The sequence below is a fragment of the Oryzias latipes genome, chromosome 13, assembly GCF_002234675.1.
Source record: "Oryzias latipes chromosome 13, ASM223467v1".
NCBI classification, from domain to species: domain Eukaryota; kingdom Metazoa; phylum Chordata; class Actinopteri; order Beloniformes; family Adrianichthyidae; genus Oryzias; species Oryzias latipes.
The window spans coordinates 2,296,156-2,314,613 of record NC_019871.2 but is presented as its reverse complement, the minus strand read 5'-3'; the positions used below and the strand labels follow the sequence as shown (position 1 = coordinate 2,314,613).

The 18,458-nt window shown below is 47.5% G+C and overlaps 1 protein-coding gene across 1 annotated transcript; it reads left to right on the top strand.

Moving 5' to 3' along the window:
• The first annotated feature begins 774 nt into the window (after positions 1-774).
• Positions 775-18,367, top strand: LOC110016278 (deleted in malignant brain tumors 1 protein-like). The gene is made up of 6 exons (XM_023961817.1): positions 775-874; positions 1,051-1,356; positions 6,134-6,439; positions 17,236-17,379; positions 17,708-17,924; positions 18,322-18,367. The coding sequence occupies exons 1-6, from the start codon at positions 775-777 to the stop codon at positions 18,365-18,367; spliced, it is 1,119 nt and encodes a 372-aa protein (XP_023817585.1).
• Positions 18,368-18,458: the final 91 nt, after the last annotated feature.

The window sequence follows — 18,458 nt, the reverse complement described above, 5'->3', positions numbered from 1 at the left end:
TGGTTGATTGACTGAATGAGAGTCAGGTGTGTGGCATCCAGGAAGTTCACGCTGGGGGTGCTGGGAGATGAAGTGCTTGCAGTTCTCTGGAGACTGTTCCAGTCGGTGACCAGAGGAGGAGACAGAGTTCTGACTTCTGACAAGCAGTTTTGAGAGCAGATACCTGAAACCTGCATTGACATAGACCAGGGGTCTCCAAATCCATGTCTCGAGGGCCGGTGTCCTGTTTCTTTTCCAGGAATCCTGCCTTATTTGCTGATGGTTACCTAGATCAGGTATGTTTAGCCAATAAGGAGCTTCAATGGCAGGTTGGTTGAAAACATGTAGGACACTGGCCCTCCAGGCCTGGATTTGGGGACCCCTGACATAGACTATTTACTGAAGTGGACACTGAAATGCGCGTTTCTGAGGGTGATGTGAACGCAGCTTTAGAGCATCTGTGACTAAGGCTTCATGAGATTCTCACCTTCATCCAGTGATAGCTGTAGATTTCAGTGTGGACACGTGACATGTTGTAGAAAGTTGACTAATCTTCTTCACGCTCCCTCTCTGGTTTCTCCACAGGACTGTGGGCTGAAAACACAACAGGTCAATGAGACAAACCCACAACAACACAATCTGCTGTAGGTTGTCCTGAAGTCCCACTGCTTCATGGTATTACTGTGTCTGTGCTCAGTAGGTCCAGAAGAATTCAGGTTGGTAGGAACAGACAGTCGCTGTGCTGGTGGACTGCAGAAGAGGATCCAGGGATCTGAGTGGAGTGAAGCATGGGACATGAACATGAAGAATCTAGCCGATGTTTGCAGGAGACTGGATTGTGGTTCTCTGGTGTCAGCCAGAGAAACAAGAGACAATTTGAACATAACTTGTTCAGGTGAGTTTATTAGTGTGTCTCTCTGTGACTTTAAGGAAGCAGAAAAAAATGTAAAGAAAAACAATAAAGCACTGAAACAGTACAGCTCCATCCAGGAAAGTCAATGGAATGAAAGTTCCCACATGAGAGAGAGCATCATCTGATCAGTGTCTGATCTGCTCTTCATCTCTTTCCAGACTCTGTCAGGCTGGAGGACGGATCCAGTCGGTGTTCAGGCAGGCTGGAGGTGAAGTCCAACAACTGGTGGTCCTCCGTGTGTGAAGATGACTTTGACCTGCTGGATGCAGAGGTGGTCTGTAGGGAGCTGGGCTGTGGGGCTCCTTCAGTCCTCCAGGGGGCGCTCTATGGAGAAGCAGAAGCTCCCATATTGAGCAGAGAGTTTCTCTGTGAAGGTCATGAGTCTGTTCTTCTGGACTGTGGAAGCTCATGGAGGAAAACAAAAGCCTGTCCACCTGACAAAGCTGTTGGACTCACCTGCTCAGGTACAGCTGCCAGTTAGTGAATGTAGGCGTGTTTCTGTAACATGTTCAATCTCACTGGGAGCTGATGGATCAATAAGCACAGACGGAACTTTTTGTGACATTTACGCCACTATAGAAATGTCTAGAACACCTGTGCAGGTACATCAATCAGTAAATGTTTGATTGACAGTCATCTCAAGCTCTGTTTGCACCGGGCATGTGACCCATATTCACTCACTGGTCATTACCAAATCCAAGTCTCTGATTGGTCATAGTTTGAGCTGGTTGCAAGGTGGGTTCAGAGGTCACGCGTTTTGCTCATGGAGCCTAAAAACTGTGATAGAAACTTGGATAGCTGTCAGATAAATGCATCTAGACATTAAAGAAAAACACAATTATAAACAACAAACCACAAACCACGTCCGGAGACCTGGTCTCACGGGCTGTGCACAGACTTCAATCGGCATGGTCCTCCCCCAAGGACGCAGAAATGTTGTCATCCGGCTCGAATGGACCAAAGAATGTCAGATAAATGCATCTAGACATTAAAGAAAAACACAATTATAAACAACAAACCACAACAAGAATCAAGTTTCTCATGCACGAGGGAGAGGAGCAAGAGTGACAGAAAACGTCTACCACGTTTCTCTTCTCAAAGGTCTGCCTCTCCTCGTGCTGCTTTTATTAAGAACACAAGAAGGAGGTAACATTTTCAAGACAAAGAGAAAAGTTCATTAGGGGGTGTTGTATAATGACCCATTTTGTTGGATCCTAAGTTCAAACAGTATTCCTTATCAGCTAAGGACAGTGTGTCGTAAAACCCCCTCTTAGCTGGGATGAGAAGCAGATGAACAAACACACAGAACTGTTTTCAGAAAAGGTCAATCTGAGTTAACATTTAAACATACATTTACACAAATACATTTAAGCAATGATAATAATAAAACATATTCCTTCACAATAGCTAAGCGTGAATGTGAGAGTTTTGAACCAGAAGCCCTAAATGCACGTTTACATTGACTTTTCATTGGAAGTGGCTGCTTAAACGCGTTACTGAGGCCGATGTGAACGGAGCTGTAGGGAAGTGGACGGGTGGAGGGAAGCTCCTCCCACTTTGACAAAGCAGCAGTTTTGGCACTTCCTTGTGTGCTAGCAAGACAGCATTTGCTACAGTCTCGACATTTTTAACTCCGGATCCGAGTTGGCCGAGAGAGATCCTGAGGGAGAACAAAGGACGCGACCCGAAGTGGCGGCCCCAACGGAAACGAGCCGGCGTCAGGAACAGGCTGAGAGCCCGTGCACACCGCACACCTCTGCCTAGCATCCTGCTCGCCAACGTCCAGTCACTGGAGAACAAGCTTGACGACCTCAGGGTCAGGGTAAAGTTCCAGAGAGAGACATTCGGGACTGCAATCTCCTCTGTTTCACCGAGACATGGCTGAATCCAGCGGTGCCGGAACACGGCATACAGGCGGCTGAGTTTTTCTTGGTTCAACGCATGGACAGGACACGAGACTCGGGGAAGACAAGGGGAAGTGGAGTGTGTCTAATGGTGAGCAGCAGCTGGTGCAACAGCGCAAGTGTTGTTCCTCTTACACGCTCCTGCACACCCAACCTGGAACTATTGACCATTAAATGTCGTCCTTTTTATCTTCCTCTGGAGTTTAAATCGGTCATAATCAGCGCCGTTTATATTCCACCACAAGCGGACACGGACACTGCCCTATATGAGTTGCATGAGGCACTCACACAGCACCAGACTCAACACCGGGTCGCTGCGCTTATTGTGGCAAGGGACTTTAACAGTGCCAACCTCAAATGCGCAGCGCCGAACTTCTATCAGCACATCACCTGCCCGACCAGGGGCAAAAGGACACTGGACCACTGTTACATAACAGTCATGGACGGCTACAAGGCACAATCTCATCCACCGTTTGGGAAATCTGACCATGCCGCCATTTTCCTCATGCCAAAATATAAACAAATGCTCAAACAGGAAGTTCCGGTTCAGAGAGAGGTTGTGCGCTGGACAGGCCAATCGGTGGCCGCCTTACAGGATGCACTCGAGGACGCTGATTGGGACATGTTTCGAAACAGCTCAGATGACATCAATGTGTTTACGGAAGCGGTTGTGGGATTTGTTGGGAAACTAGCGGATGACACCGTACAGAAAACGAAGATCAGAACGTTTCCCAATCAGAAGCCGTGGGTGGATAAAACCATCCGTGACGCTCTGAGATCTTGCACCGCTGCCTACAACACGGGACTCGCGTCCAGGGACACGGACCTGTATAAGGCTGCGTCATACAACGTCCGGAAGGCAGTAAAAGAGGCGAAGAAGCGCTACGGGAGGAAACTAGAGTCACAACTCCAACAGAGTGACTCCAGGAGCCTGTGGCAGGGACTAAGAACAATAACGGACTACAGAGCACCGACATCCGGTGTGACGAACGCGGACAGGACTCTGGCAGACGAGCTGAACACCTTCTATGCTCGTTTCGAGGCTGCAGCTAAGGACGCTAGCGTTGCTAATGCTAGCGTCGCTAATGCTAGCGGAACTAACGGCTGCAGACAGGAAGTCACTACCAGTACCAGTAACGCGTTTATCATCTCCGAGCATGACGTGAGGAGAGCTTTCAGGAGAGTAAACACCAGGAAAGCAGCAGGTCCAGATGGCATCTCAGGTAGAGTCCTCAGAGCCTGCACAGAGCAGCTAGTACCTGTGTTCACAGAGATATTCAACATCTCTTTATCTCAGTCGGTGATCCCTACATGCTTTAAGGAGTCTGTTATTGTTCCGGTTCCAAAGAAACCCCATCTTACTTCCCTCAACAACTATCGACCTGTAGCCCTCACCTCAGTAGTGATGAAGTGCTTTGAGCGACTGATCAAAGACTTCATTATCTCCTCACTACCTGACACACTGGATCCACGACAGTTTGCTTACTGTTCGAACCGCTCAACGCATGACGCTATCTCTCATCTACTCCATACTTCTCTCACTCATCTGGACACTATAAGGGGAAATTATGTTAAAATGCTCTTTGTCGACTACAGCTCAGCATTTAACACCATAATTCCCTCCACACTCACCACCAAGTTGGAGCACCTGGGACTCAGCCCATCTCTGTGTCAGTGGATCTGCAATTTCCTAACTGGCAGACCACAGGCAGTAAGGATGGGAGGACATGTCTCAGCTTCCATCACTCTCGGCACTGGAACCACCCAGGGTTGTGTTCTGAGCCCTCTACTGTACTCACTGTACACGTACGACTGCGTGGCCTCCACCAACTCCACCACCATCATCAAGTTAACTGACGACACCGTTGTGGTGGGCCTGATCACTGATAACGATGAGACGGCCTACCTGAAGGAGATTGGGCATCTGGAAAACTGGTGTGAGAGGAACAATCTCCTCCTAAATGTCAGCAAGACAAATGAGTTGATAGTGGACTTCGCCACAAAGCAGAAGAGGAACTACCAGACCCCCGTCATCGACAAGAGCCCAGTGGAGAGAGTGAACAGCTTCAGATACCTCGGTGTCCACATCACGCAGGACCTGTCATGGTCCTGTCACATCAACACCATAGTGAAAAAGGCCCGGCAGCGTCTCTACCACCTTAGACGCCTGAGAGACTTTAGACTGCCCTCTGTGGTGCTTAGGAACTTTTACTCTTGCACCATAGAGAGCATCCTGACGGGAAACATCACAACCTGGTTCGGGAACAGCACCATGCGGGACAGACGAGCTCTCCAGAGGGTGGTGCGTTCAGCTGAGCGCATCATTCATACCGAGCTCCCTGACCTACACTCAATCTACAGCAGGCGGTGCTGGACCAAGGCCAGGAAGATAACGAAGGACCTCAGCCACCCCGACAACGGACTGTTCTCTCTGTTGCGGTCAGGAAAGCGATTCAGCTCTCTGAAGGCCAACACAGAGAGACTGAGGAGGAGCTTCTTCCCGCAGGCAATACGGTCTCTTAATCAGTAATCAGTACACCACACAGTACTGACCCGTTTTTTTGCAGTTCCATACTCATGGACATTATACACACAAGCCACTTTCACATGTCACTTTAGAGCATATTTGCACTCATTCGGACATTCTGTTTTCATGTTTTTATATTTTATATTTATTTTCATATTGATATTCTTTCTTTGTTTGAGGTCGCGGGCGGTCGCCTAAGCATTTCACTGCACATTGTACGGTGTATGATTTTGTGTGTGACAAATAAAATTTGAATTTGATTTGATTGAAGGTCAGATCTTGACCTGGTTTTGTTTCCATGTTTCTCAGACAATCTTTGATTTCTTGGGTTCTTTCAGATCCTGATACCGTGAGACTGATGGGATCGAGTCGTTGCTCTGGTGAACTCCACGTGAAAAGTGGAGAAGAATGGAGAGCTTTTGATGCCCGGGCATTTCCAGCAACACAGACAACATTAGCATCTGTGTGCAAGAAGCTGAAGTGTGGATCCTACATTTCATGGACAGTTAAAATACTTCCAACAGAAAAGCCAGTTTTCCATATTCATTATACCTGCTCGTATGAATTTCAACTAAATTTAGAGGAATGTGTGTATGACGATACAGAGACCATAGAGACATTGGAAATCACCTGCTCCGGTAACAAACCTTCTGATTCTGACTGTATGTACGTCTCACTGTCAGTCTGTGATGCATCATTGAGTCGATCTTAAGTCGTTTTTTTAGTAACCTGAGATGTTTGAGACCAGAGAATTGAAATATTCCCCATTGTGAACTGTTCTAAACTTGGTCTTCTCTTCTGGATCCACAGACTCTGTCAGGCTGGAGAACGGATCCAGTCGGTGTTCAGGCAGGCTGGAGGTGAAGTCCAACAACTCGTGGTCCTCCGTGTGTGAAGATGACTTTGACCTGCTGGATGCAGAGGTGGTCTGTAGGGAGCTGGGCTGTGGGGCTCCTTCAGTCCTCCAGGGGGCGCTCTATGGAGAAGCAGAAGCTCCGTTTTTGACCAGAGAGTTTCTCTGTGAAGGTCATGAGTCTGTTCTTCTGGACTGTGGAAGCTCATGGAGGAAAACAAAAGCCTGTCCACCTGACAAAGCTGTTGGACTCACCTGCTCAGGTACAGCTGCCAGTTAGTGAATGTAGGCATGTTTCTGTGACATGTTCAATCTCATTGGGAGCTGATGGATCAATAAGCACAGACGGAACTTTTTGTGACATTTACGCCACTATAGAAATGTCTAGAACACCTGTGCAGGTCCATCAATCAGTAAATGTTTGATTGACAGTCATCTCAAGCTCTGTTTGCACCGGGCATGTGACCCATATTCACTCACTGGTCATTACCAAATCCACGTCTCTGATTGGTCAAAGTTTCAGCTGGTTTCAACATAAGTTCAAAGGTCACGTGTTTTGTTCATGGAGCCTAAAAACGGTCATAGAAACTTGCATAGCTAAGCGTGAATGTGAGAGTTTTGAACCAGAAGCCCTAAATGCACGTTTACATTGACTTTTCATTGGAAGTGGCTGCTTAAACGCGTTACTGAGGCTCATGTGAACGGAGCTTTAGGGAAGTGGACGGGTGGAGTGTTACGCCCCTTTTGTGGTGTAGGGGTACCTAGAGGGGCATAACATAAAAGTCAGTTTATTAATATAAATGCCACTTTAACAGCCTGGTGGGAATTTCTCAAAATATCAAAATCATCAATTCAACCGTGCAAAATGACACCCATCTGGAACAACCCAGACATCCTCATAAACAAAAAAATAATCCACTTCCCAGCTTGGCAAGCAGGGGGCATAAAACAACTAGAGCACATAATTATTGATAGAAGATTCATAACTCCCCAGGAACTTCAAGACAAACATGGAATATATAACTTCTTGGAATATCAGCAACTTAAATCAATTATTACTAAAAAGTTTAAATACAGAGACAACGATTTAAAGCTACCAGATGTAGTTACCACTCTGATCAATTTCTCAATGAATAAAACTCTCTCCAAAATATACAAACTTTTATGTAATTTAGATAACAATATTTCACTTCCGACAACAAAATGGGATACGGATTTGAGCATCAGCACAGATGAAAGTTTTTGGTCAGAACTTTGTCTAAACACCTTTAAAATGACAAAAAGTCCAAATCTGCAGCTAATCCATTTCAAAACTCTTCACAGAATTTACTACACTGGACAGAGGATGTTCAAGATGGGTCTCAGTAACTCAGACATTTGTCAGCACTGTGACAGTAATCTACCCGACAATTACATGCATGCACTATGGTTCTGCACGCCTGTCCAGGCTCTCTGGCAGCAGGTATGTGCCGATCTATCAATCTGGCTTAAGGTTTCAATCACAGCTTCACCGTCACTTTGTGTGCTTGGTGACATGAGTGCCATCGATGAAGAAGGAGGATTAGGCTCTATCATTTTCATAACTCTTTGCATTGCTAAAAAAACTATTTTAATAAATTGGAAAAGCAAAAAAAATATAAATATAACTCAACACAGAAATCTGCTGCTTGATCATATCAGCTTGGAAAAAATGTCAGCCCAAAGTTCAAGTAACTTTGAAAGAATTCGGTCTCTCTGGTCTCCCGTAGCTAACTCCGTGACTTAGGGGGTGGGGGGGGGCATGGTCGTCGCTGCTCCTTGCCCTTCTGCCGTGGGCCGGGGTGGGGGTCGGGGCCTCCGGTGCCTGGCCGGGGGTGGTGGGGGCTCCGTTGGTCGGGGGGTCGGGTCCGGCGCCTGGGTGGGGCGGGCTGGGGCGCTGCGTAGTCCTCTGGGCTTGGGTGTGGGGGTGCGTGGTGGGGGGGTGGGGTGGTGGTCTGGCTTGGTTTGGGGGGGTGGTCCCTTTGCCTGTGCTGGGGGGGGGGTTGGCGGGGGGCGCTGCCCGGGGGGGGGGGGGGCCCAGCGGCGCTGGATGGGCTTCCCGTCTACACCTGGGACTGGGATCGGCCCTTCCCTGGCTCTGGGGCGGGACGGGACAACCCTCTTGGGGCCCCCGGTCGCTCTGGGTGTCATCCGCTTCGGCTGCAGGGTCTGGGGGTTGGGTGGGGTGGGGGTCTTGTCGGCCCTGTCCTGTGGGGGGGCATTCTGGGGGAGGGGGGGGCACTATTGGTACGGGGCAGGGGGGGTTGACGGGTCGGGGTCTCCGCTGAGGCCATCGGCGGTTTCCCCGGCCGGTTGGCTGCCTCGGTCCCGTCGAGGCCTGACCAGAGCTCTTCTAGGGCCGGCGTTTGGGGGTGGGGGCCTGGGCTTGCTCCGGGGGGGGGGGGGGGGCGGCGCTTTCTGGCTCCCCTCTCTCTGTGTGGGGGTGGTGGTGGTGCTGGGCCTGGGGTGTCTGCGCCTCCGGGGGTGGGGCCCCGGGGCTGGGTGGGCCTGGCCCCCTTGCTGGGGGGGGGGGCGGGGGACGGCTGTTTGACCACTGGGGGACAGTCTATCATCTGTCCCCAACTTACCCCCTTCCTCATATAACCTCATAATAGGGTGAGGGGGTGGGGGGCTTAGCCTGCGATGAGCCTTGGGGGGGGGGGGGGGGGGTTACTAGGCAGTGGCCCCCCTCCTGTGGTTGCCGTATGGAGTGGGCCCCCCCTCTTTCGGTTTTATTTGCACCTTAGACATGTAGGGCCCTTGGTAGGGGGGGTGCTTGGACATCACTGCCAGCAAGCAGCGGATGTCCTCCTAGCACCCTACCCGCCAATTTTAACCGCACCTTAGACATTTAGGGCCCCTTGGTGGGGAGGGTGAGGGGACGTCACTGTGAGTAATCAGGAGATGTCCCCTTAGTGCCCTACCCGCCAATTTTAACCGCAACCCCCTTAGTACACACACCCCTCCCCCCTCAATATATACATCCCAACATAAACACACACATGCACAGACACACTCTCTCAAACACACATACACGCACACACATTTTGCAAGGAAGGTGGGACCTAGGACCATCTGTCCCCTGCCTCTTCCCTGGTGGGGGGTACGGGCCCCTTTGCAACGGCGGCTGTGTCCCCGGGGTGCCGGCTTCCTGGGCCCGGCGGTGCTCTCTCCGCGCGGTGGGGGGGTTCACATTACATCTGAGCCGGGGGTGTTCGTGTCCCTGGGGGGTGGGTTCTGGTCCTTGCTCCTGAGTGCTGGGCCCCGCCAAATTTCCAACTGTGGCCGAGCCTGGTCGGGCCATATTTACAACACCCCTTGTGGGCCCTCTTTTTTCCCCGGGGTTCCCCCCTCCTGGGCGGGGGCGGCGGGCCCCTGCCTCGCTCCTCCCTGGACCAACCGTCGGCCTGGCGGATGGCTGCCTGGAGTGCGGAGTGGGTCTCCCTTGGGGGGTCCTGGCTCGTACCTGGGGTTGGGGCGGGGGGATGCCCGGAACTCCTGGGTGGTGGTGGGGTGCTCGTCTGGGGCTGTGGGCGTCCTTCTCCGGTGGGGCCCTGCGTTGGGTTCTCCCGGCGCGGCGGGGGGGCTGCTCTCCTGGTTGGGCTGGGGCGGCGCCCTCTTTCCCTCCGTCCCTCCCTGCTCTCTGGCTCTGGGGGCCTTGCGGCGGCCCTGCTGGCCCCGGCCTGGGTGGCGGGCTTGGTCGCCCGGGCGGCGGTTGTTCCCTGCCGGTTCCCGTGTGGCGTTGGGGGGATTCCGGCTGCCGCTGCTGGTGCGGTGGGGGTCTTGGGGTGGGGATGGCTGGGCACTCTCCCTCCTTCTTTTCACGTTCCACCATCCATTTTAGAAGAACATAAACACTCACCTGAGCACAGGTGTTAGCTCAACAGACTGAATGACTGAAATATTTCACACTAGTTGGTTTTAAGGCATAAGTATGCGTGTGAACACTATCTGTTTTGTGTACATGTCGACAGGTGGACATTTTTGCAACTAACAGGTGTGTTTATAACATTTGAGTGTGTGTGTGGACAGGCTCCGCCCTTTTTTTTATTTTTTATTTTTTTACATTTAAACCTTACCATAATGATTAACAACCAGTAAACCTGTCTGCTCTATGCTGCTTCATGGTCTTATCCCCCTTCCCCTCCTATTATCACCCCCTACCCCCCCTCTCTCTAACGTCCCTCTCTCTTCTTCCCCTCTTTCCTTTTCCGTCCGGTCCAACACCAAAGATTTTCAGACATGTTTGAAATTAATCAAGTTTGGTCTCAATTACAAAAGGGGTTTATTCAGACATACCTTTGGTTTGTCTGAAGATTAATAACCCCTCTTGTTAAAGTAAAATATGTCCAACCCAAGAGGCCCTCAGCTCTCATCTGACTGCCCAGCTGTTGGACAGGACAAGTTAAAAAAAAATAAATAAATAAATAAATAAATAAATAAAGTCAGTTTATGCCTGTTTCAAATTAATAACAAGCACCAAATGATTGTCTCAGTACAAATATAACACAATTTTTCACAAATGGATAACAACCAACCAATAACAACTTAAAGTAAAGCACTTCAGGGTGAACCAAGACCAAAATTTCATTCATTCATTCATTTTCTTAACCGTTTTTCCCTTTCGGGGTCACGGGGCTGCTGGAGCCTATCCCGGCCACTTGTGGGCAATGGCAAGGGACAACCTAGACAGGTCGCCAGTCTGTCGCAGGGTAGAATATCCACAATCACACACTCATTCACTCTCACACAGGTAAGACGTAAAAAGTGCAACATTAGCATTAAACAAATACTGTAAATATCTGATAAATTATAATATAACATTTAATGTTTTATTTTTTTTTCAAAACCTCAACAGTGGGTGAGGCCCTCACATCTTCAGGCAGCCTGTTCCACAGACGAGGCATGCAGTATCTAAACGAAGCCTATTCATGGATTTTAGTTCTGATCTTCAGCAGGGCTCTGGGAGGTTCAAACGCTAAAAGCAAGTCTGAAGTAAAAGGACCAAGAACATGAACACTCTTAAAAACTATCTTAAAAATCCTAAAATTGAGCTGACAGAAGCCAGTGCGGTTATTCTAAGCTTGGTGTAATGTGCTCCCTCTTCCTGGTTCTTGTTTACAGGTGTGCAGTGTTCTGGACTAGCTGCATGTGATAAGAGGGGTTTTCTTTACGCCAGAAAGGAGGTCATTACAGAAATTTGTTTTTTTATGTGATAAAAGCATGAAATAAGATTTCAGCACTGGTCAAAGCTAAAGTCAGCATCTAAGATCAAACCAAGGTTCCTTACTATCACATACAGTACGGTTGGTTCATGGATAAAAAAACCTTATCTCTCTCTCTGCTTCAGAACCGATAACCAAGACTTCTGTTTTGTCTTCTGTTTTGTTTCTGAGCTACAAAGGTTCTCTCAAATTAATATTTTAATGTCAGAATTACAGTTTAAAAGCCTGTCCAACAAAAACACCATTCGCACACCAAACCACAACTGGTTTGTTAAAACACAGACAAAGCACAGGCTAACACATAAAATTACTTTTAACAGTTCTCTCCAAACTAAAAGAAAAGCATAAAATACACAACCCAAAACTAATGGTATATTAACACTTGAAAGCAAAATAAACCATTTCACTGAAACGAATCCTTTAATGCAAGACTAGTCATGTTTCTTTATTTTTTCCTATTCCTCTTTTCTCTCTCTCTCATGGTCACACACAGACACACACACACACACACACACACACACACACACACACACACACACACACACACACACACACACACACACACACACACACACATGCACGCCTACTGCGACAACAGAGCTTCACTCAGGCACACGCAGCTGCATTATCTCACTCTACTCTTCTTTCTATTCTTCTATATTCAGCTGTCCTTTCACACCATACTTTATCTTTTATTTTAACATATGTTGTAGGCTGTTTTGGGTCTTTTTGCACCATATATTTTTCGTCCCCCTGTAAGGAGCCCCGTTAGGGGATTTACTCATGTTACTACCCATAGTCACAACTGTAGGGCGGTGAATTTAAACACAAATCAATTTTAATTTTCTGCAGTCCACACTTTTGAGGTTATTGAAAAGATGCACAAAACGCGAGATTACTTTGGTGACCCTGGCCAACCAGGAGGTATGGCACGCTATGTCCCGAATTCCTGGTCCAGGGAGATCGAACTAGCTCGAATCTCCAACACCAAGGTCACTTTGATATCTATGCGAAAATATATAAATTTATATGTGTGTCTATATAGTAATATAATTTTATATATTTTTAATTTTTAATTTTTTTTATTTTATTTTTATTTTTTAATGTTCCCTGCCATCTGTACTGCCTTTTTACAGGAGTACTCCAGAGAGGGTCTCTAAAATACCTCTCCTTCTTTTTTACATTTGCATGCTGGGACTGGTTACCCTTTTAGCCAGAAACCTTTTCTGCTATTTTATTCTCAACACTGTGATCGTATGCAAAACTCACTCAGTCCTGTGGTTCGTCACTTCCGGTCGGATCTCGTCAAGCCACCGCTGGTAAATGAGGGTTAGACCTATGACGCTGGCCTGGCGAAGAATTCACCTCCTGGGACTTTCTTCCGGACTGCCTATGTTGTCCGGGCGTGCGCACGGCTTCAGCGCGTTGTCCTCAGTCCACCACCGGTGGGTATGTTGAGATCCGGGTCACGGCACCAAGATTTCAGGGTTCTGACTTTTTCCTTAATAAAGAGAAGAACCACACAGGAGATGAGAACTTTTGCTAGACTTCTGCAGAAGGAGAATCGGTCTGTGACAGCATGAACTGTCACAGAGGAGTTCTGCCTTCCAAGTGTATCCAGTCTGGTTTTATTGGTGGCAGTTGTTGATAACATAAAAGTGGGTCATTCAATCAAGCAGTACAGGAACATCATATTCTTGTATAATCGGAACTTTTCAGGTCATTGTTTTCTTACTGAAAGAAAGAACTGAAACAAACATATCATGGTGATAATAGCGTGTAAGCAAATGATAATTACATAACCCTAGCAATGGTCAATTTAGAGTTGCCAATGAAACTATGAGGCATGTTTTTGGATGGTGGGAGGAAGCCGGAGATCCCAGAGAGAACCCACCCATACACGGGGAGAACATGCAAACTCGACACAGAAAGGCCCCCCATTGATGTAGTGTTTTTCAGGTCTTTTCGGGACTTGAACCGGAGGCCTTCTTGCTGTGAGGCAAGAGCGCTAACCACTGCGCCACTGTGCAGCCCAAAATAGATCAAAATAACAAAAAAAACCCCACCCAACTCAAATCTGTTTTATTACCAGTACTAACCCTTGTGCTATCTTGTGGGGTCTACATGACCCCACTCCTAATGTTCACGTGCCTTGGAGGCACGTTAACATTGGAAATGGGGTCATCTGGACCCACTAGACAGTGCTCTGAACCTTTTTTCTTCAATGATTTGTGATCTTCACTGGTGTCCATGGATTACATGAAATCCTCTCCACCTTTATCCACCTTTGTCATGGTAGGAAGAACACGTCAACGTATGGGTGGGGTCATCTGAACCCCATAGAATAGAACGAGGGTTAAAAGAAAAGAGAAAACAAAGACAAACACTAACCTCTGGACTAATATAAACAGGAGAAAAGGAGTACTAAAGAAAAATGGCAGTTCACCCCTACAGCTTCACTTAAACAAAACTGGACTAAACAAAACTACAGAGTGGGCCTAAACACAAAACCACAAAGAATTGCAAAGTGCAAAACAGCAAAACAAAACAGGTGGATCCTATTGGTGGCGCTGATGCTGTAGTATCAGCTCACCACACTCAGCGAGGCGAGTGTGGTGAGTCAACTTGCCGGGGCGTAAGCATTTGAACAAACATTTTCGATCTTGTTTCATTATTCCACCGTATTAAAATAAGTCCAGCAAACTAACATAACCATTTAAAATTATTAAACATTTGTCAGCCTGGAGGACCTGGAGAAATTCATTGACGAGTGTTACTATACCTGCGTCATGGTGAAACCCAAAACCGCCACCACCACCCCCTCCGCCAAGCGTGAACGGCCTGAGGACTCTCCCAGGGCTGCCTCCTCTCCAGGCAGCGGCTTGAGCGACATCCTGGATTCGATTGACAAAAAGCTCTCCAGCCTTGATTGCCGCCTTAATCTACTGGAGATCCTCCATAGAGAGTTCCAAGGCCTGCGGGAGTCTTTAGAGTTCAGCCAGCAGCAGGTGCGGGAGCTCGCAGGGGAGAACCAGGCCCTCAGAGAGAATGTCAAAACCCTGAGCAGCGACACCGCTCGACTCTCTGAGGAGAACCGTTCCATCAAGGAAACCCTCCTGGATCTTCAGTCGAGGAGCATGAGGGACAATCTAGTGGTCGCGGGGGTTCCAGAGGAGGCGGGAGAAGACCCCGAGGCCACGGTGAAGTCCTTCATGGAGGTCCACCTGAAGCTCCCTAGGGTGGAGGTGCAGAAGATCTCTTTCCACAGAGTTCACCGCCTCGGAGGAAGAAGGTCCGACCACCAGCGCCCGCATCCTATTGTTGCTAAGTTTGAACATTTCAAACAAAAGGAGCTGGTGAAGGGCCGCGGACGGGAACTGAGAGGCACGCATTACAGCGTTAATGACCAGTTCCCGGCAGAAATCCTCCGTAGAAGAAAGAACCTGTTCCCGCTGAGGAGGAAGCATCTTGCTGCTGGTTCTAGAGCGGTTGTGGCCGTTGATAAATTATACGTCGATGGCCGGCTGTTCCGGGACCCGGAGATCACCCCCTGGCTGTGCTGAAGGCTTTCAGACCCGCGCTGAGAACATCTGCGCTGCCCAGAAGAAACCCGCTAAATTTACTTCAATGAATGGAAAACCGGATCATCAATAATCCACACCTCGATCTCAGGAAAAGTCTTTTTCTTTACCTCAGTACCACTCATGTTTCTGTTGTTGTTTTTGTTTTCCCTTCTATCTCTTTTTTTCTTTCCTTTCCTTTGTCCCCCCCCCTCTCCCCCCTCCTCATATGTAAATCACCTGAAAGCAACACATCCCGGGTAAGTATTTATTTATGCACGGAACGAGCATAAATACAAGAGCAAACACAGGCGTGCACGTGCGATCCTGCACACACACGCCGTCTTACTGCAAACACCTCACACAGGCTCTCATAGGACACACGCAACACGCCATTATTGATGAAACAGGAGATGTCACTCATGATCTGGTCAAAATCAATACCGCCTTTGAAGACTTTTATAAAAACTTATACACTTCACAGATCAATCCGTCGGAGCAAAGCATCAACTCATTTCTAGATAAAATAAACCTACCCAGATTAACTGAAGATCAGATGATAAACCTAGACTCACCGCTTTCGTTGTCTGAGCTTCATGAAGCCCTACTACTTATGCCTAATGGTAAAGCACCAGGACCTGATGGCTTTCCTGCTGAGTTTTATAAAGAATTCTGGGAACAACTGGCACCAACGTTTTTTCAAGGAAAGCCAATCAATGCCACCTAACATGAACTCAGCCAACATAATTCTCCTCCTAAAACCAGACAAAGATCCCAATAGTCCTTCAAGCTATCGCCCCATTTATTTAATCAATGCAGATGTTAAAATTATCTGCAAAGCACTAGCACAGAGAATAGAAAAAGTCACTCCTCACATAATTCACTTCGACCAGACTGGATTCATCAAAGGCAGACACTCGGATGACAATGTCCGTAGACTCGTTAATGTAATTGACTTTGCCACCATTAAAAACCAGGAAATTACTGTATTATCGCTGGATGCTGAAAAAGCTTTCGACAGAGTGAATTGGAAGTTCCTCATTGCTGCCCTCCATAGGTTTGGTTTTGGAGAAGCATTCATCAATTGGATCAAAGTATTATATCATAACCCCAATGCATCTGTCAGAACTAATAAACAGACTTCCAACAGGTTTTTTCTCAGAAGCACGGATGTCTCCGTGTGGCGTTGGGGGGTTCTGGCTGCCGCTGCTGATGCGGCGGGGTCTTGGTGTGGGGGTGGCTGGGCTCTCCCTCCTTCTCTTCACATTCCACCATCCACTTTAGAAGAACATAAACACTCACCTGAGCACAGGTGTTAGTTCACCTTTGCACTACTAGATTGCATGACTGAATGACCGAAATATTTCACACTAGTTGGTTTAAAGGCATAGGTATGCGTGTGAACACTTTCTGTTTTGTGTGCATGTTGACATGTGGACATTTCTGCAGCTAGCAGGTGTGTTTATAACATTTGAGTGTGTGTGGACAGGCCCCGCCCTTTGAGATTTGTATTACACTTGAACCTTACTGTAATGATAAACATCCAGTAAAGTTGTTGCTTTAGGCTGCTTCATGGTTCTACCCCCCCTCTCTAACATCCCTCTCTCTTCTTCCCTTCTTTCCTTTTCCGTTTCAACACAAAAGATTTTCAAATATGACTGAAATTAATAAAGTTTGGCCTCAATTACAAAAGGGGTTTATTCAGACATACCTCTGCTTTGTCTGAAGATTAATAACCCCTCTTGTTAAAGTAAAATATGTCCAACACAAGAGGCCCTCAGCTCTCATCTGTCTGACCAGCTGTTGGACAGGACAAGTAAAAAAAAAAAAAAACACAAAAAAAACAGGTGGAGAAGAAGGCCAAGCTGCAGTTTAGACTGATTGCAACAAGCTCACCTCTCCCAGGCTGGAGGTCCAAGTGGAATCCACACCCTTTACAGCACAACACCTGAAAATAATCATACACACACACACCTACACACCCACACACGCGCCTACACACACACACACACACTTACATGCACAAAGATCCAGCCACAGAAAAAAATACAGAAATCACAGAATAAATGGAAAGAAAAAAAATTTAACCACAGCCGCAACATGGAGGGAAGCTCCTCCCACTTTGACAAAGCAGCAGTTTTTGCACTTCCTTGTGTGCTAGCAAGACAGCATTTGCTACAGATTGAAGGTTAGATCTTGACCTGGTTTTGTTTCCATGTTTCTCAAACAATCTTTGATTTTTTTGGGTTCTTTCAGATCCTGATACTGTGAGACTGATGGGATCGAGTCGTTGTTCTGGTGAACTCCAGGTGAAAATCGGAAGAGAATGGAGAGCTGTTGATGCCCGGATGTTTCAAAGAACAGAAACAACATTAGCATCTGTGTGCAAGAACCTGAAGTGTGGATCCTACGTTTCATCGACAATTAAACAACTTCCAAGAGAAAAGCCAGTTTTCCAGATTAGTTTTCACTGCTTTAATGGTTTTGAAATAAATATTCAGGAATGTGTGTATGGGGATACAATTAGCATCCAGACGATGGAAATCACCTGCTTAGGTAACAAACCTTCTGATGCCGACTGTATGTACGTCTCACTGTCAGTTTGTGATGCGTCATTGAGTCGATCTTAAGTCGTTTTTTTAGTAACCTGAGATGTTTGAGTCCAGAAAATTGAAATATTCCTCATTGTGAACCGTTCTAAACTTGGTCTTCTCTTCTGGATCCACAGACTCTGTCAGGCTGGAGAACGGATCCAGTCGGTGTTCAGGCAGGCTGGAGGTGCAGTCCAACAACTCGTGGTCCTCCGTGTGTGAAGATGACTTTGACCTGCTGGATGCAGAGGTGGTCTGTAGGGAGCTGGGCTGTGGGGCTCCTTCAGTCCTCCAGGGGGCGCTCTATGCAGAAGCTCCCATATTGAGCAGAGAGTTTCTCTGTGAAGGTCATGAGTCTGTTCTTCTGGACTGTGGAAGCTCATGGAGGAAAACAAAAGCCTGTCCACCTGACAAAGCTGTTGGACTCACCTGCTCAGGTACAGCTGCCAGTTAGTGACTGTAGGCGTGTTTCTGTAACATGTTCAATCTCACTGGGAGCTGATGGATCAATAAGCACAGACGGAACTTTTTGTGACATTTACGCCACTATAGAAATGTCTAGAACACCTGTGCAGGTACATCAATCAGTAAAAGTTTGATTGACAGTCATCTCAAGCTCTGTTTGCACCGGGCATGTGACCCATATTCACTCACTGGTCATTACCAAATCCAAGTCCCTGATTGGTCAAAGTTTCAGCTGGTTTTGTTTCCGTGTTTCTTAAACAATCTTTGATTTCTTGGCTTCTTTCAGATCCTTCTACTGTGAGACTGATAGGATCGAGTCGTTGTTCTGGTGAACTCCAGATGAAAATCAGAAGAGAATGGAGAGCTGTTGATGACCAGGCATTTACAACATCAGCATCTGTGTGCAAGAATCTGAAGTGTGGA

Excerpts from the sequence above, each read along its gene's own strand:
- LOC110016278 (XM_023961817.1), top strand. The coding sequence starts at position 775 with ATGAACATGAAGAATCTAGCCGATGTTTGCAGGAGACTGGATTGTGGT. Across the intron at positions 875-1,050 it reads TTTGAACATAACTTGTTCAG|ACTCTGTCAGGCTGGAGGAC; the intron begins GTGAGTTTATTA and ends ATCTCTTTCCAG. Across the intron at positions 17,925-18,321 it reads TTTCTCTGTGAAGGTCATGA|ATCCTTCTACTGTGAGACTG; the intron begins GTCTGTTCTTCT and ends GGCTTCTTTCAG.